This window comes from Micromys minutus (genome assembly GCF_963924665.1).
Source record: "Micromys minutus genome assembly, chromosome: 2".
Classification (NCBI taxonomy): Eukaryota; Metazoa; Chordata; class Mammalia; order Rodentia; family Muridae; genus Micromys; species Micromys minutus.
In genome coordinates, this window is record NC_137971.1 from 40,698,652 (window position 1) to 40,720,905 (window position 22,254).

At 36.7% G+C, this 22,254-nt stretch overlaps 1 protein-coding gene across 1 annotated transcript in view; it reads right to left on the reverse strand.

Moving 5' to 3' along the window:
• Positions 1-250: 250 nt before the first annotated feature.
• CARNMT1 (carnosine N-methyltransferase 1) overlaps positions 251-22,254 on the reverse strand; it is a 31,258-nt gene continuing 9,254 nt past the window's right edge. The window contains exons 4-8 of the mRNA XM_080911389.1: positions 13,725-13,865; positions 12,508-12,686; positions 10,301-10,414; positions 2,907-3,010; positions 251-2,359 (exon numbers count right to left, since the gene is read on the reverse strand). Coding sequence (XP_080767515.1) covers positions 2,258-2,359; positions 2,907-3,010; positions 10,301-10,414; positions 12,508-12,686; positions 13,725-13,865 — 640 coding nt within the window. The 3' untranslated portion in view covers positions 251-2,257. The remainder of the gene's footprint in view (positions 2,360-2,906; positions 3,011-10,300; positions 10,415-12,507; positions 12,687-13,724; positions 13,866-22,254) is intronic.

The following is a 22,254-nucleotide window of genomic DNA, read 5'->3' on the forward strand; positions in this document are numbered from 1 at the left end:
CCCACATATGATCATTTCATACTGTGAGTTCTGTAGCCTCTCTGTATATTTCATATGCCCTATCTTGCTCATTGATTAGAACCAAAATCTTCACCTCAAAATGTAAATTTAAAAACAACAAGCACATGGCCACCTTATAAAAATGAGAACATTTGTGTACAGCACTAATCTAAGAAAAAAAATTTTTAATTTCAAGGCTTTCACACTTCAATAGCTAGACCTAAATATAAAAAATACAAAATTAAACTCCTCCAGTGACACTTCTTTTATTGATTTATACCATATCTTCAAGTTTAGAATATATTAACTTCAAAAGCCAGAAGAGAAAAAGTGATGCAAATTTATAAGAAATATCTTTAAAATATTCATGATATGAAGAAAAAAATAAATGAAATAACGGATTTCATAGTTAAGTAAAATACATAATTTAGAAATGTCAGTATTAATATTAAAGAGTAAAACATAACAGAAAAAAATACCCTTAGGTAACAAACCCTCTGGTGTCAGTCTGTTCTTACTTTTGTTAAAAACAAACAAACAAACAAACAAAAAAACAACTCAATGAACAAAAGCATTCCTAAATAACAACTTAAAGCATGCATTCCTTGCCGTTCACTGGATGTCTTTTAAAATACATTTTTTTAGGTTAGTTTTTTTTCCCTTTAAAAAAATAATTGAGAGATTTTTTCCCCCTTGTACATAGTGATAAGAATTTCCACCAAATGAAAGTAGTGAGCAATGGAAGAACAAGAAATGATTTTAAAGAAAACCAAACTATAGATTTACATAGCTGACAAAGTAAAAATTGCTCTGTGGAGCCATGTACTGCATAATGGAAGGACAGATGACAAAATTCCATACTGTGTAGAGCTCCCCTAACTAGAAAGATGCCAGAGCGTATAGACTCCGAACCTAAGCAATACAAAGGCTCAAAGACAGACGGTAAGGTTCCTGTCAAAGCATGGCAACGAGCAGTCAGTCACAGTACATGTTAAATCCATCTGATCTGGAGGTCTCAGAGGTCACACATTTGTAAAACACTCAGCAAGAACTTTCTTGTACAAGTTAAAATACCACCCACCTCTGCGTTCCTGGCTAATGGAAATGGAGTAACAAACTTTAAAACTAACAAGGAAAACTAAAACTCCCACTGAACGAGCCTCCCTAGAGGTAGAAAATTAAAGCAGCATGCACTGTCTCAATTCCAACTCTATTAGGGAACAAAATTAGTTTTAATCTGAAATTCCATGAATGGCTGCTGCCTAGGATACTGAATACACAGACCACAGGCATTAATTTTTCCCTGAATTTCATACTCAGAACGTCTCACATTATTCTATTATAATTTTCACTAGAATACATGTTAACTAAAAAGTGCTTGCTTTCATAAGTCACATACTTTATAAAGACATCATTGTAAACATCACACTGACAAGCTTTGTAATTTCTAATTCAAAATTACGTATTCAGATGGGCAGATTTTATTATTTTACCAGTTTCTTAACACTGCTTTAAAAAAAGAAACTTTTGGGCCTCCAAATATTTATATTTATACATTTCAAAGGGATCCAGGAATATAAGTTTTAGTTTAACACAAGACTTTCTCTATTACTGTAGTTCATGAATTTTAACCTCTGATAAAACTGACTTAGCATTTCATACATGACATGTTTGATGCTTTCTAAATGCAGCTGAGCTAAAAAAAAAAAAAACTAATTTGAATGATGAAAGAATAGTTTCAAATTCTCTTAGTATACTTTACTTAGGTCCAATGAGAACAAAAGTTCCAGTTCAGATACTGAATGACAGAAGAGCCTTTCAGAGTAGCACAGGCAGTGCTAACGCAGCAAGGAGAACACTGAGGACTTCAGTACCAGTCGTTACTTAAGATGGCAGACTTGCAATAGCTTCATGAAAACTAGAGTTTGTTTCTTTTCTTAAAGAAAGAAAATTCTGGGCTTCAAAGAATAAAGTACTTGAAGATAGTTCCTCCATTAGATATCTGCAAGGGGGATATTTCCTTTATATATATATATATATATATTTTTTTTTACTTGTGTGTTATAAATTTGCATGGTATAGTATATTTCTGAAAAAAGCAATAGACATCATTAAGAAAATAGACACTATTTTTAAATTTTGTTAGGAATAAGAAGGCACCACTGATTTGAGGTTGTGTCCTGTTGTCATTGACAGTTGACTGTGAGTTGTTTATTTTAGCATTTACTCTTATTAAATGTTTTTCTGGGTAATACCACTATTGTGGTTTCCGGACCACAAACAAAACACATTCATAGTAGTATTTCATCATAGAGAGATCATTCACAGTATATGTTGACAATACAGATTCTTTTTCCACCTGTAATACAAACAAAGATAATAAGCTCATGATGGCAACACTACTAACAAATGCCAAGAAGTCAGTAGTTGCAGACACCATTATAAACATATTTAAACAGATCCCCATGTTAGACTAGTGGCACCCATAATAATCCCTTTACAAAATAACAGGTCATGTCGGTTCAGTATCATACCACTAACTACAAATATGGTGTGGAGGAGATGGAAAAGGCCAACTATACAGACAACCACTTCTTTGACACCTGCCTTCCCACCATCTCCCTCCTCCAGAGCCTAGTCTACTTGGTATCTATCTGTCACTGAATGTCCCCAGGCCACTGTTGGCTACCATTATTGAAAGTCTGTTTCAACAGGAATTGGAGTGTCCCCTTTATATACATATTGTCCCAAATCTTTATAACTAAGAAAGGTATTTAATATTGACCTCTCTATCTGGAGGAGAAAAAGAGAAGTGAAGAAGACAAATCAGTAATTGCTATAATGCCTATATTCTTGTTTAGAGGCTTTCCAAGGTAAATTTTGGCCCCATGTTTTTCCATTCTTACCTCTAGCTGGAATCCATACTGCAGAACAACGTTTTTAATATCCTCATAGCTCAATTCTATAGACAGTTCATTTGCCAGATTTTCAAAATGGTATAGTAGAGGACCTATGGTTTGAAGATACTATGAATGAGTTATATGAACTTAAGCATGCACTAATGGCTTTGTACATGAAATTCCAGATGAACTAGTTGAGTAGGAAATAGTGTGAAAATGAAAAGAACTACTACATTTGCTGAGGATAATTATTCAAACCTCTGAAACAAAACCAATCCGTTTCAGCTAAGAAAACATTCTCATGTCATAATTATACCTTCAGATTACATTAGGTGAGTTAAAATAAATCCTACATCCAATTTGCTCCACTTACAGTCCTCAGACAACATACTGAGGTTAAGGGGGGGAGGGGGGAGAAAAAGCAAGGAACAAGCAAAGAAAGACCATTTCTGCTCCTAAGAGGCCTTTCCATCCTATAGATAAACATTTTCTTCTCTTTTACTTTTTAGGTGGGTTTTTTTCAATATATCCCAGAACATCTTGAACATCAGAGTTTCCTGCCTCAGCCTCTTAAATTATAGAGATCTAGTCATGCTGGCCCCCATCCATTTTTACCCTACCTAAACCACTAGAATAAATGACCATGAATATAATTTATAAATTAGCACACTCTTCAAAATAATAGTTGTTCTTTAAAAGCCTACTCTTTCTGAGACAATTTCTGACCATTTGTTCAGTCCTAAACTATATTTAAAGGTATAACCTCGCAACAGTCTTCCCAGCAACCACATGGGGGGCCAAAAGAAGGCATCAGAACTTGCTAGAACTCTAGTTAATGGTTGTGAGCTGCCATCAAGTGGGTAAAGGGAATAAACCTGGTCCTCTGCAAGAGCAGTAAGATTGCTTAGCCACTAAGTCATCTCTATAGCACCCCTTGGTCTATTGCTTTAAGAGCATCTGAAAATACAGTTTGTAAGTATACACTCCCTCCAATAAATCATTTGTATTTCCTTTCCTCTTGTTTGATCTCAAAAGCCTATAAAGCCTATTCCTCAAAATTCAAAATTTTGCTGAAATCCATCTACGTCTCTAGCCTGATTGTTCATACTTTGTAATGGCTAATCTTGTTGTCAACTTGATTTATCTGGAAGAAGTATATCTTTTAATTGAGGATTGTGTTCATTAAGATTGACCTATGGGCATGTAAGTGAGACATTTTCTCGTTGGTAAATAAAAGAGCCCAGCCCATTGTGCCAATGCTGTGCTTAAATGGGCCCAGGCTTTTTAAGAGAAGTAGCCAAGCAACCCAGAAAAAGCAACCGAGAGGGTAGAATTCCACTGTTGTTTCTGCTTCAAGCTCATGCCTTGACTTCCCTGCATGATCTGCTGTAATCTATAAGCTAAGATAAAACTTTTTATAGTACAACATCCTTTAAAACTCATTTACTGCACTATTATATTACACACTACCTTCAAGTAAATATCAGCATTCTCTAATTTGCAAACTAAGCACCAAGCATTATGACGCACAGTGTGTGGTATAAGTGCACAGGTGTGCATATAAAGGTCAGAGGATGACACTGGATGTCCTTCACTATCATACTCACCTTTATTTCTTTGAGACAGGGTCTCTCACTGAACCCGGAGACATATGTGGTGGTGGCCAGCAAGCCCCAGTGATGTTCTACCTCTGTCTCTGACAGCATTAAGGATATAGTATGTGTGTGCCAACATCTGGCTTCTCCTTTTATATGACTTATTTTTATTTTATTTATACTACTTGTGTCTGTGTGTATAGGTGCCCGCAGAGGCCTGAAGAAGGATCAGATTCATGAAGTGCTCAAGTTACAGGCTGTTGTGAACAATATAACATGGGTCTGGGAACCAATCTGCAGTCCTCTGAAAGACTAGTAAATGCTCTTAGGCTTTTGTATGTGCTAGGAATCAAATTTCGGTCTTCAATCTTGCATAACAGGCACTCCCATCCATATAACTGTCTCACCACCCCAAAGAAGATGTTAAAGTTTCTTCTAAGTCTGCTAAAATGATTAGTATGTACTAGTTATACAACTTAAGTATCTATAATATCACCAGTCAAGGACAATAACTGTGGTGTGAATATGATCTCTAGTCTTTTATATAAATTGTGATGTGACAAATATTTTCCCTTACATAAAGACATTTCCTGAGGGTCAAAGACGACAAATATGCTCACTGACTTGGTTCAAACTGCCACAAGAGTTACAGATGGAAGGTCCCTTACCTGAAATACTTGAGAGCACGCATGTTTTAGGTTTTAGACTATTTACATTTACAAAATGAGGTATGTGGAGAAGGGGACTAAGTCCAACCACAAAGCTTATTTGTTTCATATATACTTAACTGCATAGCCTGTTTGTTTGGATAGTACTGGGCAACCCAGGGCACTAATAAGTTATAACTCTACACCCTAAAACTAATTTTGCACAATATTTTTAGTACATGTACACACTGCTAATGATCTGTCAGATGAGATCATGCATACTGTTTTAGATTTTTGAGCAAGTTAAACTTTCATGTTAGAAAAGATCTGTATAAATTTCACTGACAACTCCATGAGGAATAGCATACTGTCTCAATGCCTCAGTAGAAGTGGGAAGCAATAGTGCTGTTACTCTGGAAAACACATTAGCTGTTTCTAACAAAATATGCTATGCACTCATCACATATAACCGAGAAATATCTTTACCAGGTGCTAACCCAAGAGAAATAAAATCTTCTAGCTAAACTAAGATTTGTATGCCAAGTGTTGATAGCAAAGCATAGTCTGGCAAAAACTCAAATTCCCATGCACAGAGAACTATTAAACGTTACCCATTCAATGAAATATCACTCAGCAATAAAAGGGAACAGCACACTGTTTTCTGTAGCAACTTAGGAGAATCTCAAAAGCATCATGCTAGACAATGAAAGCCAGAGACATAACATGCCACACCGTATGGTTCTGTTTATGATAGTCTGGAAAGGGAAAACTGGATTAACAGAAACCCAAACAGCAGCTGCCAATTATTTTCTTTTCCCAATTATTTTTCTTCTTAGTAAGAGAAAGAACAAAGATGGATTTTTCCTTAACCATAAACTATAGAGCAAGCTCATAATAGAAAGTTAAGGCAACATGAAACAGCATAAAAAGAAAATAAAGCCATCTCTGATTCATTCACGGACTTTCACTGGAAAATACACTGTATCTTCTTGCATGCTTGCCCTGATGCATAGTACGAAGCACTACATGTGGTTTAGCATCTTAGGCTTTAATCATTATTTCTAAGGAATATGTTTACTGTGGATGTCTTAAAAGTACTTATCCATTTCCTGCTGTTAGGAGGCAGGTCCAGTCTAAGATGTGTTGGGCCTACCTGCTCATTAACTGACTTTTAGTATTAGCCCTTATCTAATTATTTTCCTGACACAGAAAATGTAATTTAACAAATGGATAACATTAGCGAGTATTATGAGCCACATATACTCCTAATCGCTTATATTTTCTTCTCCAGTGCTTTAAGAAAGTACAAAGCAAACCTGGGCAAAGGCTACATTTACCATAGACCTAACAGAACAACAGCTCACTAGCTTTCCCTAACCAGAGGAGAATTGTACAAAGTGTCAGCTTTCCCTTTAAGGGTTCTATAAGTTAAGTATCCTTACAACTCTGATATGATACAATCTGAGAAGGGGGTCACTAATTCTGCTTCAATGTCAGAACTGGAAGACTGCTGGCAGTTGTAATTCTTGCATATGAAAATATTGATTCTAGTCTCTATAATCATATAGTAAAACCCACTTTCTAAGGGGGCTGATAAACTCTCAGTATACAAAGAAAACTCTAAATTCACATGGCTCACATCAAAACCATGGGAACATATATTTACCAGTATAAATGCCAATAAATCTAGGCAGCCTCTGTTTGACACCTTAATATCACTTTGTTCCTTCTGTCAAATCTTAAATACATTCACCCAGAAACATAGTCAGTAGACCCCACTACTTGACAGAATCCATATTAAGTGACTAGGAGGCATGAGAGTCTTCTTGTCATAAAACTCAGAGATGAAGAAAAGGGAAAGGGTGTGGGGATAGAAACCGGAGAATGCAGAGCCATAAGAACCAAGATCACTAAAGGCACTAGACATAATCCTGGAGGGGAGTTATTAAGAAAGCTATAATGTTATGTAAGAAGACTGACAGAGACAGATCTATATATTCAAAAGGTAACCCTACTGCGGAGGAAAAACAAAAAGGAAAATGAAAGGGTCAAGGGAAAGATAGACACCCCAAAAAAGAACTGAATCAATCTTACTACAGGAAAACAACCGAAGTTATAGCAATGGTTCTCAATTAGGAACATTTTTGCCTTGCTAAGGAATCATTTTTGCTTAGCATACTGGAGTGGGGGGGGGGGGGTAACTACTGAATCTGGTAGGCAAAAGCTAAGGAATTAACAACCTTAGTGATACATAAAAGACCCCTGCTACCATCCCTGAAAATAACCCTACCCCAAATGATAGTACAGCCACAGCTGAGAAACTCTGGGTTAGAAAACATCAGAAGGAACTTAAAAGAGATTTCAGATGGTAAAGAAGAGGAAGGATGATATGGACTGAATGGACCCATGGCTCCCCTTTCCAGTTGGTATGTGTGATGGCCTTAGTGTTGAGTTCAGCTGCATTTGAAGGTTGGATCTATTAGGAAATAGGAAACAATCCATGTAAGAGAAAACTGGCTTGGAACACAAGACCAGTACTTAGTTCAGACATACAGATGGAGAATTAAAAGCAGTAGGGAAACCATGTAACTGGACAGAAGAATGGAGTCAAGAACCAGCACATGGTACACAGAATGAACATTGGTGATATCCAGAATACAGCAGTATTTAAAGAAAATTAGATTCTATTATTTTTAAAGTTTTTTTTTCTAAGTATGTGTGCATTTGTGAGTATGGGAACATGTGTGTTGGCATCTGTGGAGGCTAGAGTTACCTGGACCTGAAATGGGTTCTGGGAAATGAACTTCAGTCCCCTGCAAGAACAGCTGATGTCCTGAGCCACTTTTCCAGCCCTCATCATGACTTTTAATATTCTTTAATTCATATATGAAAAATATTCTGTTTGTGAAGTATTAACAAACATGGGCTTTCCATTATTCTAATTCCTCAAATTATTTTGAAACCCTGTGACTAGATGACTAGAAGATCTAAGCGTCTTCTTGTAAGCCACCTGCTCCATGACTTCTTTTGCTTATGACACATTCGACATTATAGTACAACTACTTTTAGCTAGCAGCTCTCCTGCTTATAAGGTAACCATTTCAGGCATTTGCTGTACATGTAAGTGTTCAACTTTTATATGAGTTAAATCAAATATCTTAGAAATACATGGACCCTTATCATAACTCAGTAACTAGGATCCGTATCTTCAGTTATGCAAAGATAGGGTCATACTAATGCTAAGCACAACGTCATAGCCTGACAGTTTCAGGCTGTGAGCCTGCCTCTTGCCATAGTAAGCTACAGGATCATTCTGCTACTCATTTAAACCAAGTCTCATTTCCTTCTACTATTGAAATAGTGCCTTTCCATTAGGGCTGCTCTGAGAGGCTGAGAATGTAGCTTAGTGATGAGAGCACTTGTCTAGGGGCATGAGACCCTACTCTAATCTCTAGAAAAATAAAACACAAGGTAGGACTGTTATGAATTTAAAGTATTTATAAAGGTATTTAACCCACAGGAAACAAATAGATTCTCACTGGTATCCTTAAATGCCAGGCTTCCCAAGGCATTTACTTCTAAAGCTCTGAGGTTGAAGATGTTTGAATCTAATGATGACCGCATCTTACAGCTGTTCTCATCAAGTCCTACAGACTCTGAAGAGAAAGTGAGAAGACTTGCTATTTCTACTCTTGGTCTTGATGAAGAAGTCCTAGCAAAATAAAATCATTACACAGCATAGTTGACAGAACCTTAGCAAAAAAAGTAGGTATTTTATGTATCTGTCCTTTTCTGTGGTAGAACACTGGTTTGAGTACGGCTAGCTCAGTGAATGGCATTATTAGGAGGTATGGTCCTGTTGGAGCAGGTGTGCTACTCTAGACTTGGGCTTTAAACCCTCATCATAGCTGCCTGGAAGTCAGTCTCCTAGCGGCCTTCAGATGAAGATGTAAACTCTCAGCTCCTCCTGTACCATGCCTGCCCAGATGGTAACATGCTCCCACCTTGGTGACAATGGACTGAACCTGTAAGCCAGCTGCAAGTAAATGTTGTCCTTATAAGTGTTGCCTTGGTCATGTTGTCTGTTCACAGCAGGAAAACCCTAAGACAGACACTCATAATGAAAGTCTTATATTCTAACTTGGCTAACTTTTTGAACATAGGGCACACATCACATTTAAGAAACATATGTACACTTAAATGCATATTTATGTTATGTGCATATTAAATGCACATTTCACCATACTCCTTTTACCTTTAAGAGAAAAAAAACCAGGCAATTCCCTGGTCACACTCATTTCTACTATCAGGCAGTAGGCTCAAAGTACAAGGTTTTTGTTGCATACATGAAGTTATATTTATATTGCTACTGGGGAAGAAAATCCCATGATCGAGGTAAAATCCTTTCCTTCCTTTAAAGATTAAAAAGAATAAAAACATTCTATTCTTTGTTTTTGTGTTTTTTTTTAATCTTTGTGAACTTTTTTAAAATTGAAAACAGATTCTCCTCTCATACACTACATTCCAACAGTTCCCCTTTCTCCATTCCTCCTAGCTTCACCCCCTTACCTCCCCTCTCCCTGAATTTCCTCTTCAAGAAAGATCAGGTCTCCAAGAGATGACAGCCAGATAGGATAAAAGAAGATACAGTAAGACAAGGCAAAAGCCCTCATTATCAAGGCTGAACAAGGCAACCCAGTAAGTGGAAAAGATTCTCAAGAGCAGACAAAGATTAGAGATACACCGTTCCTCTCCCAAGGACACCAAGCTGACAGACAAAGCACATATGCAGAGGACCTGGTGCAGAGCCACACATGTCCCATGCTTGTCATTTCAGTCTCTGAAAATACTGTTCACAACAGAATGAACTACCACTGCCTACATGAAGTGGAGGAAGAGAAGACAAAAGACTGAGTATTGAATCAGCGGATTAAACTTAGTATACTCTGAAGACCCATGAGACTGACACATGATGGTCACCCTAATGCTTGCATTCCCACTGCTTTCAGGAGGTAATACCCACCAGGATGTGTCTAACAGATAATACAACATAATTACAATGTTCTCAAGTATCTGCTACTGTGTCACTACCAATGGAAAGGCAGCTCTAAATATTCAGACTGATATATAAAGTGTTAATGAATAAATAAGCACTTACCAAGATTTATCCAAATTCCACCTGGCTTGAGTATTCTCCATATCGTATCAATATAATCAATTACATTGTGAGCTGTGTCTATGAAGAAACAGGTGGCAATACAGTCCCAGGTATCTAATCAACAGAAATCAGACAACTGCATCTGTTATTTTGTTTTTTTCTTCTTTTACCTGTTAAGTTTGTCAATTAACTCTTATAGCTTATCATTTAACTGAAGGGTTACAGACATGATTAATACTATATACTCAAGATGACTGTGGCAAAGTAGACATAGTGATCAATTTGGAAATCATTCATTATTGACACATTACCACATATTACCAAATGATGCTGTAAAAAGAATTGTTTACTGTCAACTCAACTGCTAGCCTTCCCTTTTACTGAGTTTACTTTTTTGATGCTTGTGACTGAACCTTAGGGCCTTGAGCTAGGAAAGTACACTGTGACTGGGCTACCCTAGCTCTCATTCAGAATCTGGTAAAACAAAATAATCATCATCTTAATTTTTTGGGTTCTGATTTAAACAGAGTTAACCACTAATTCTGGCAGGTTTTAGAAGTAAGCTTTTTTTTTTTTTTTTGCCAATTTGAGAAATGCATGACATCAAACTATCCAAATATTTACCACGACTTGATAATCATCAGTGGGAAGTTGTCTGGGGAAGCCAACAAGAACTGTTTAGCTCTTGGAAGCTGTTGTCAAGCAGAGAGAGGGAGCATATAGAAGATGTAGTATCTATTCCAACTGTGATGTAGTAAAAGTGCCTGGCCCAACAGAGATCACTTGTCCCTTTGTGACAGTTTGTATATGCTTGGCCCAAGAGTGGCACTATCAAGAGGTGTGGCCTTATTGGAATAGTTGTTACTCTGGGTGTGGGCTTTAATACTCTCATTCTAGCTGCCTTCAAAAAGAGAAGTGGGACTCTCAGCTCTTTCAGCCCCATGTCTGCCTGGACGCTGCCATGCTCCTGCCTTAACGACAACAGGCCGAACTTGTAAGGCAGCCCCAGTTAAATCTTGTCTAAGAGTTGACCTGGCCATGGTACCTGTTCACAGAAGTAAAACCCTAGACAACCCTCTTCCAATCTCAGGAGAGGAAAGTGATTCTCAATTTCATTGTTAAGCTTTTCACCAATTTCACTCCTGTTTTGAGATCTTGTTCCTTAACACACACCCAAAAGTTTAACTTCCCCCAGATGTTCCTTTTTAACTACAGAATGCAGTTTGATACAAAGTTAGGGGAAATAAAAATGTATTTTAGAAAATTAGATATATAAAATACTTCTACTCCTTGCTCTACACCATCTTTCCTGTGGCTTCCTGTCCTTGTAATACAATTCAAACTATTTGCTTTGAGTTGTCTTAACCAACCCTCTTATCTCCTTCCTCCCCATTACTTACTTCACCAGAGCCCCTGCTGAACGCAGCCAAGCACTCTCCCCTACACCCCCTGCTATCCCTAAACATGTAAGTGGCCAAGTTCCTTCTTAGTTTCTATTCTTACACTTAGTTCTCTACGTTATTTTCTTCCAAACAATATTGTATGTTATGGCCTCTCTATCCCTTCCAGACTTGTTAACTTCCCTATAGCTAAGGACTTTGTCTTGCTATCTGATGTGCTCTGAGTACCCCTGGCATTAAACAGGTGACAAACAGATACGTGTTGACAGAATGCTCTTGCTGCCACTTAGAATTCTGTTTTCATTTTTCCTGTTACTGCCAATTCACCCTCTTCCCATTCCTGCAATAATCTGCCAGGCTAAAATATAACTTCTAACCTGATACAAGTCTTCCACAACTGAAGCTAACCTAACTCTTCAGACATACTTCCCATAAAGTTTCTTTGTCAGGCTAGCCTGCTGCAGTCCCCAGTGGCCTTACTCTTTTGTGTCATGGTACCTCAAGCACTATTCTATCTATCTCAAGTCACAGTCTTTACAGAGAGCTCCAGTCCCACACTAGCTTATTGCCATCTTCAGTGAATTCAGCATACATTTGGGTTCCTAAGTTGTCTTTTGTTAACAATCAACATCTCTTGAATACAAAATTTTCTTTATACTTCCTGTCATCGACTTTCACACAACCCAGAAAATACACTGTCACTGACATGGCGCACCTTATATTCTGTCGTCAAAATAAACCGTTGTATCATCGGATATTTTTAGAATAAAATAAAAATAGAGCTTTTAAATACTTGCTTGAACTTACTGCATTCCGAGTAAATCTCCTGAAAGTCTCCTGCTGTCATCGAAAAGTTCGAACCAGAAGGAAGACTGTGGGGGTCAACATCAGGGAAAAAAATGGGTCGAATCTGATCAGCTGACCTCCGATTATTGCTAAACTGATGGATCCAGGGATAAAGTTTGTATTTGTCAACTTCAGAGCATCTGTAAAATATGAGCATAAGGTTCAATGTTAACTACACATTTTACCAAAACAAAAACAAACCAATTTTAATCACTAAAATATCTATTGGTTGAGATTTTCACGTGTAATTCATTAGACTTGACACTCTTTAAGTCAACACTACACTGTACTCAGTTAACTGAAGCTGTATATACAGGTCAGTGACCAACCATGGATTAAAAGAAATTCAGAGATTCACATGTACTATTCAAAATTTTTTTTAAAAAATTGCTAAACTTTTGTTGTTTTCTCAGACAGGGTCTTATGTAGCCAGGCTGGCCTTAAACTCACTGTGTAACTGAGGATGACTGAATGCTTTGATCCTCCTGTTTTCCTCCCATAAGAGCTAAGATTAGAGGCCTGTGCCACAACACCCAGCAGAAATGTATTCCTGAACCTCTAAGGTGAAAAAACAAGCCCTTTAGTCTTGTTATTCTCCCTATTTCTACCATTTTACATAATAACCTTCTTTCCCCAGCTCACCACCAACCTAAACTGCACACTGCCAATAACAGCACTGCACTGACTGAATAGTTACCAGTACTGAAACAGGCAGCTAGTTCTTTGTCTCAAATACATTGTATCTTCTGACTTAAAAAATAGTTACTCTTTTCTACTACTTTCTGGTAGAGGACACAGAAGTTCGGATCCTAAACCCACTCAGTCATGTGAACATATATGGCCATTTCTTGGTGGTCAAGAAAAATAGTTAGAATTGCTAAAATAAACTCTTACCTTACCAAGAAACAAAGAGTGAAAAAGCTTAGAGAAATCATTTAGTTTCAGGGAATGCCCAATTACTTTCTAAAAAGTTGCTTGCTTGCCCTTTGTCAACACTGTTAGCTAACTAGAACTGGCTACAGCGGCCATAGGTATATAAGCATTATGAATTTAATGTAAATATGATCTATATTAAGCAAGTTCTATATATTTTTCTTCTAATTCAGAATTGTTCAAAGATAGGTAAAGCAATTTGATTTTTAGAAATTACTATTTCCATCAAAAAGTAAATTAAATACCTGTTGAGTACAAAGTTGGAAGAAAAGAGCATAAAAAAACTCCATTCATTTCCTTGACAAGCATAACCTAGCATAGCTATTTCCCAGGCCAGTCTTCCTAGTCCAGCACCAGGTACCAGAATATTTACTTTAGAAGGATCCCTGAAATGAAACAAGGCAATTATATCCAGCCCCTCAGAGGAAAAAGGAAAAAAAAAAAAAAAAAAAAAAGACAAGATCCATATTAACAACTAGAAGTTTATTCAATTATTCAATAAAATAAGCTTACTTGGACTCTTCTTAAAACTTAAGTATTACTAAATGTCAATAAAAATAAAAGATAGAATTTGTAATGTTATCAAGTAATGGTTTTATTCCCCCCAAAATACTTTTTAGGGGAAAAATATTGAATCACATTGTATGTAAAGATGTATAGTCATTCTTATTTCTGGGAAGATAAATTATCCCAAAGTGATTCCTTATTACATGTGGGACTACTGAACAAGTATTTCACCATGAAGCAGAGAACAAAACCTTACTTCTAAGTTCATACAACATGATTTACAGAACTAAGTAACTCCATTTAGATTTTAAAGTATAAAATATATGTCTAAAATTTTCTAGCTCTCAGTTACAAGAAGAAAAAGGCAGGGGTACTGGGCACAGTAGCTCAGACCTGTTACTCCAGAACTGGGAGACTGACAGGACTGTCATGAGTTTGAGGTGAGCCTGGTCTACATAGTAAATTCCAGAGTAGCCTGGGAGACAAACTAGGACTGTCTCCGCTGCCCCTACTTCTCTTCCAAAAGAGAGGAAAGATTAGGAATGGATGTTCTCTTGGAGAAAAACCAGCAACTACCTTCTTTTCTGAAGGTTTCACCAAGTAGCCTGACTAGCCGCAACCTCATGACCTTGCTGCCACAGCTCCCCTTGCAAATACTTCTGCGCAAGCATTCCCGACAACAGCCGCACCCAGCCAGAGGCTCCATTACCCCATTATATTGCCATTACATGGCTCCTTCTCGCTGAGCTCTGCCATTCTTTCAATAGAACTGTAATAAGCTTTATGGGAGGGGAGGTGGGGAATAGGAAGCTGGGACTTTTTTTTTTTTTTCAGGAACCCAGGCAAATCAAATTATAGGGTCAGCAAAATTGTCCAGTGGATAAAGGCAGTTCTCACTAAGGCTGACAAGTCAAACTCAATCCCTAGGACCCACATAATGGAAGAGAACCTACCCTTTCAGGCTGTCCTCTGACCTTCAAATGTACCCCTAAATAACTTTATTTTAAAAAGTGAGGGGAAAATTGCATTTGTATAAGAACCAAAAAAGGTGTATGTAATCAGTATCATGTCTACAAGGAGGGATTTTAACTCTCACATTTTCAAAATTCAGTTCACAAATCCAATTCAATTTCAAACTATTCAAATCTCACAAACTACCTGTTCCCTGAGTCCTTCATTCTCAGAAGCAATAGGACATTTTTACTAGCATTATATTCTACAGGGTAATCTTTGCAAATTCCATTAAAAAAAAAAAAAAGAAATTGGGGCCCTGGAAACTAAATGGCTGACACAGTAAAGTGTTTTTTTTTTTTTTAATATATCATTTATGAAACATACGTTTGAATAATACACCTGCCAGGAATGGACACACACCCTTAATCCAAGCACTCAGGAGACAGAAGCAAGCAGACTGTTATGAATTCAAGGTCATCACTGTCTACATAGTGTGTTCTAAGCTAGCCAGGGCTACAGAGTGAGAACACTTGTCTTTAAAGTAACAAAATAAAATCAAGAACAACTCAGTAACTAGCTTATGAAAGATTAGCCTTATGATTTCATCAAAATTTCCCTAAAGCAGAACCTTGAACCTTCTACCTCCACTTTGTGCCAAGAGTTATACCAGCATTTGACCTGTGAAGACTGCTATTAAAAGGCACCAAAGCACAAACACAGAGCACAAATCCTACCTCATAAATGAGCAGAAACTACTGCAGATCATCAAACTATTTGTACTATGACAAAAGGGTGTTTCCAATGGGTCTTAAGACAAAGTCACAATATGTTTAGAATAAAATGACTGATCAAAAAGCAAACAAGGGGAATGGGTGGGATGGTGAGAATGCTTTCCTAAATGTGTATATGAATCTTTTAGAAGTCTTAAGCATTTCTTGTTTAAATGAAAAGAAACAAACTTTAAACATAAATGGGTGATTTTAAAACTTTAAAACAAGACTAGGCCATTTTACCTAGTAAAATGTGAATGTTCTTGCCTGGTTTAAGTAACTATCTTTGCTTTACAAATTAGCAAGCTCCAATACTTTATTTTGTAGTTTCCGCATAGCGACACTTGGCTGACCCCTACTGGTAGGATTATATGCAACTCCCTCCAACCTCTGGTGGGTGTGTGTTTCTCTCATGTACCACAGCATGCATGTAGAGGTTAAAAGTTAATTTGCATGAATTGGTTCTCTTTCTACAATGTCAGTTTGAGAATACATACAGCTTGGGTCATCAGGCTGTGCAGCAAGCACCCTTACCTATTCGGCTACCTGCAACTTTTAAGCAGCAAAAGTAGTTCTCTAAAGCATAGCTATTCTGTCCAATATAGCAGACAGTACAAAATCCATAGTATTAAAGTATACAAAGTATCTATGTTCTAAGTGGAAAATATTTAGACCTCAGAAACTTGACATAAGATGAATGAAAAACAAATCTCCATAATCATTCATATTGATACAAGTTGAAATTCTAGTTTATTAACTTCATCCTACTATTTTACTTTTCTTTGTAGCTGTCAAAGCAGTTAAATTACATGAGGACATTATATTTATAGGCCATATATATCAATAAGTTCTGAACAGGATATCTTCCTGGATATGCCTCCCTCTAACCATGAGTTACTAAGTCAGTCATGAAAACGTTACACCAGGACAGAGATGCAGATCTCTCTATCAGCACAGTGCTTCTCTTCCATACACGAAGCCTTGGAGCTTTAATCTAAGCACTGGGAAAAAAAAAATAGGCATTGTGCAAATCCCAATATTCAGGGTGTAGACGCAGTAAGACCAAGGAGGTCAAAGTCATTGTCAGCAACACAGCAAGCTTAAAGCCAGCCTGGGCTATATGAGATCCAGTCTTTTTTCTTTCTTTATTTTTTTTTTTAAGCTCAATTACAGACATCTACATTACCTATAATACTTTGGCATATAATATTAAAATAATTTCTATATACAGAAGTGTATCTGTAAATCACATTCAACAATATTGAAGTATAAAAAAGATTTTGACAAACAGCACCAACCTATACTTTACAAGTTTTTCTACTTTTTCTTTCACAGAAAACATGTTTCTCCACAGCACTGTTTCCTAATTTTCAATTTTTGCAAAACATAATGTAAAAAAGGCTTAACATAGTTTCTTTAAAGATTTATTTATTTACTTATTTACTTATTTATTATATATAAGTACACTGTGGCTGTCTTCAGACACACCAGAAGAGGGCATCAAATCTCATAACAGATGGTTGTGAGCCACCATGTGGTTGCTGGGATTTGAACTCAGGACCTCTGGAAGAGCAGTCAGTGCTCTTAACCACTGAGCCATCTGTCCAGCCCTTAAGATAGTTTTTACATTTGAATTTTCTTGTGAACTTGTCTTATATTCCTTTTATACCAATTTACGTCAATTTATGCCATTTCTTTTTGAATTATTAATCTTAGTTTTATACTGAGGTATTATTTTAGAACTATGAACATTTAAAATTCTGATTTGAAAGCATAAAATATATACCTTTTCCATCAAGAAAGATTTCAGAATGAGATAAAATGTTCTTCACTCTATACAATTGCATATGGCATTCTAAAATTTCACTATTTCTCTTAAAATATTCCTTTAAGCTAATAAATCCCTTCATAATTATAGGCAATACCTTTATTTTAATATAAATAGAAAACGTGCTTTTTTTAACTCGGTTTTTTTTCCTAAAACCTATGTGAAAGATAAATTGTCAGCCAGTCAGTCAGTCAGTGTGGTCCTGGAGCACGGTGAATACTGACACACTCATAAACAAATGTGACCCCAAATTAAGACTTTAAAACAAAAAATAACAAACCAGGTAGTAGTTTTTACGATAAAAACATCTGATCCTTCGAGGCTGGCTCAAGTGTTCTTCCTTTCACACTTGCGTACTTCACAGCACAGAGCCAGCAGACACTTGGGGAACTGAACATCTGCACTGTTGTTTTCTTTATTGTTAGTCTGGATGAAAATGTCGTTCATACTTGTCTATCAAATGCTTAGCATTTACACTACTCTTGTGCTTATATCTGAAATAACAGTTTAGACCTCGTCACATATATTTTGCTTGAGACAAGGTCTCAATACTTAGTTAGCCCTGGGGAGCCTAAAATAAACTTTACCACACTGGTCTTGAGCTTGTGTCACTCCTCCTACCTCTTCTTCCTGGATGCTAGGACTACTGATTAGGAGCCACCACATTCAGCTAACCTTTAATTTTAAGTGAAAATAAAACATAAAGAGTATTGTTTGCTAACTTCATCGGTCAACTGTTCACAAGAACAGCATAGAAAACACCTTTATGTAAAACCAAAGTAGACACCAATGATCTAGCATTTGGTAAAATGTAGAAAGCATTTCCTTATCAACAATGCAGAGGCCAATCTGTATCTTCAAAATCAGTTGTACTTAAAAACTCAATCATATTATTTTCAAACATGGGCAAACAGGTAAAATAAATGTGTTTACATAAAACATTTTAATGAGCAAGTACAGGTAGTTCTATGCCTATTCATTAAATGTGCTATCTTCCACAGACATCCAGGATAGCTGTTCACTGATGTCTCAGTAAGGAAAGGCAGTTGAAACTGACTCAAATGCAGCTCAAGTATGAGTAAGGACATCAAGTTTTTATGTCTGCTGTGGCATGATCTGAGACCCAATGGCAATGCTTTATCCAGAACTAACTTGAATTCTGAGGGACTATAATTAATATGCCTCATCCAGGCCCTTTTCTTTCTCTGAGACAAGGTCTTGCTGTGCAACACAGGCTGGACTCAAATTTACAATCATCCTGCCTCAACCATGTAGCACTGGTACAGGAGACACCACACCTACGTCTGGTTCTGGGGGATTGTTTTATAGGAAAGCTAAGACATTAATTATGTATGTGGCCTTAATGCTTACCTTCCTTATCGCATGCAAAGAAACTAATCTAAAATGAAACAAAATGATATAGAAGGAAATATGTAATTTTCCCATCGGGTCCAAGATTTGAAAGATTGACCTGTTCCCCATCATAATTCATTTCAGGTCTAGGAGTGTGTATGTGGACAAATATCCATATCACAGCTCTAACATGAATAGTAGTGACAGACCACTCATGTCCTTCTTAATCCTGAACTCTGACATCTTTACCGACTGAAAAATGCCTAAAGCTATTCACCTGTTTACCAGATGCTCCATTCTGTAACAGCTGAAAAGTAAACTGTAAAACAGCGAGTGTATAAGCTTCCTAAGTACCTTCAACAATGACATACTAATAAGACAGCTGTACTGAAAGGCTGATTAGACACAATTGCATATATTATTCAGTAATTTTAAGTATAAATAAAACAATAAACATCAGAAGTTATATTGACTTAAGCATCTGAAATTCATTCAAACCTGCACAAAGTATAAAAAGCCTGACTTTACGAGCTCCTTTAGACAGGAGGATACTATGAATTCTCAGGACTACTTAGACTTTAAAGAAGCCATTATCTAGCACTTTACTGAGCAAAGCACTGATGACATTCAGAGACTAAAAACTAGGAACTTAAAAACAAGTAATAATGTTCATGAAGGTTCGTAAAACTTCAATTATAAAAACTGTAAAAAGTTAATAAAAGAAATTAGCTCATTCTAACAGCTATGGAATCCTTCATGAATTGCTACTGTTAGAAATCTTAGAGGCAAGCGTGCAGCTCAGTGGCGAGGCCCATGTGTAGCAGGAACACAGAAAACTTGTAGTAGCACTGCTGGCTGAACACAAGCAACCTTTAAGGGCAATTGGCACTTATTGATTCAAAGTCTTCAAAATGATTGTTAATGAAGATTACTTCCCACTATCCTCTCAATGTATCATGGGCAGAAAGCAAGGCTTACTCCTAGCAAAAGAAAACCATAGGCCACTATCCCTTACGATGAATGAGTATAGAAATCTCAAACAAAATATTAGCAAATCTAACCCAACAATATGCTTAAAAAATTATATACCATAACCAAATTATATACCATGAGATCTATTCTAGAAAGGTAAGGATGATTTAACCCAAAAATATGAGATTTTAATAAAATGGGGTGGGGGGAAGACCTTAACAAGGTTGTCTCAATAGAATCAAAAGGTATTTAACAATATCCAATATTCTTTCAAAGAAAGGTGGAAAAATATTCAACAAGAAAAGGGGAATTAAGAAAACCCACAGCTAGGATTATCCTCAGAGGTAAAAAAAAAAAAAAAAAAAAAAGAAAGAAAGAAAGAAAGAAAAGAAAAGAAAAGAAAGCTTGCTTTCCCCTAAGAATAAAAATAAGGAATAAAGGCATTCAAGGTCAGTAGGAAGAAATTCAAACTTTTGCATGATATGATCTAACATATGGAAGTCCCACCCCCAAAATAATCTATAAGAAAGGTAGATCCTATTCAGAAAGTACGGCCCCAAATGTACAAAAGTTTTAAGCATACATGCCATGTCTTTTATAGCATTTAGTCTCCTAAAAATAAACTCCATGACACAGAGGGTAAGTAGATAAACAAGAGCCAGTTTTGACACATATGCAGAAAAATGCCATAATGAAACCTATTCTGTTGAATGCTAACTTAACAAAATTAAAAGAACAGATGATACTTTGTATTAAAAAACAAGCAGTTGTGCACACAGACACACACCGTGAGTTAGCCAAGCATTTTAGGCTAAAATTTGAGCCTGCTTTTTCTGCTGGGATGGAGCAAAGGAAGCTCTCACCCCTCCCAAAGCAGGAGCCAAAGCAAAGTCTTTGAAAGCTAATGCTGAAAGGTGTCCACACCCACAAAAACAAAATCCCACAAGTCACACACCTTCAGGTGACCCAAGACCTTGCAGTTCTGGAGGCAGCTCAAATACCCTCAAAAGAGTGCACCCAGGAGAAACAAGCTTGACCACTATGCAGCCATCAAATTCCCCCACACCAGTGAATCAGCCATGAAGCAGAGGACAACATGCTTGTGTTCACTGCAGAGGATGTCAAAGCCAACAAGTACCAAAACAAACAGGCCGTGAAGAACCTATGAGACTAATGTGGCCCAAGTCAACACCCTGAGAAGGCCTGATGAAGAGAGGAAGGCATGATTGTGACACTGTAGATGTTGCCAACAAAACTGGGATCATCTAATCTCAGTCCAGATGACTAATTCTAAATATGCATTTTTTTTTTCACCACTAAAAAATAAAAGTTGACTCGGCAACAAAATATCTTGCTCCTAGCTTTTGCTGATGTCCTGTGTCCACAGCAGTTGATTTGCTACTAAAGTAATTTTATGCAGGTCAGTAACTACTGTTGCAAATTTTTTTCTACTACTGTCTCAGAAAAATGCTAAAGTCAGTATATATGAAATAGAAGATAAAATGTAGTCAAAACTTTATAATCCAGTTCATTTCCAGAAAAAGACAATATTGCTACTGCATTACTACAATTCTTGATGCAAGGTTTATAGAAAAATTTTGTAAGAGATTGTCTGAAGCAATAAATACTTGTATTTCAGAAATGAAAAATAAATTATTTACTCTGCACTCTCTACTAGTATTCTAGCAGAAAAGGCAAAATATAATTTATTTTTGATTAATTTATTTACTCTTAGATTCACTATTTGTTTTTGGGGTTTTTTTAACATAAAATGTTCACCTAAGACAAAACTATTAATGCAAAAACTCAGGAAAATAAAGGAAGTTTAAAAAATAAAACAAAACCTGAAACAACACAAATGTCAGGATTATTGGGGAAAGACAAAAAAAACAAAACAAAACAAAACAAAAAAAAAAAACAAAAAACTGAGAACTGCTGAGCTGAGATGTAGCAGCACATGCCTATGGTCCTAGCACTCTGGAGGCCAGAATGTGCTCATGAACTACAGTGAGACCTTGTCTCAGAAAACCATAAAGTTCTGACAGTAGAGATAGATCCCGTCTTCTAGGCAGGAACCAGCACTGAGTATATGTGTCTGGCAGGAGAATAACCAAAGTAACAATGAACGGACCTCATGCTTAATTTGGGATCCCAGGTTGCATTTCATATTACAAGCAACCAAATCCTTGGAGAAATAACCAAGCCTCACAGGAATCTACAACACAGGTCTTAAATACCTTATATTTTTCATCAATAAAGAAATCCCCAAGGATAGAAGAATTTAAACAACAAAATTAAAACAATAGTAACTTAAGATTAGAATTCACTGAATAAAATAGCTACTTTAAGTCCTTGAAATAAATCTATATGCAGCAGACAGAAGAAGGGCCC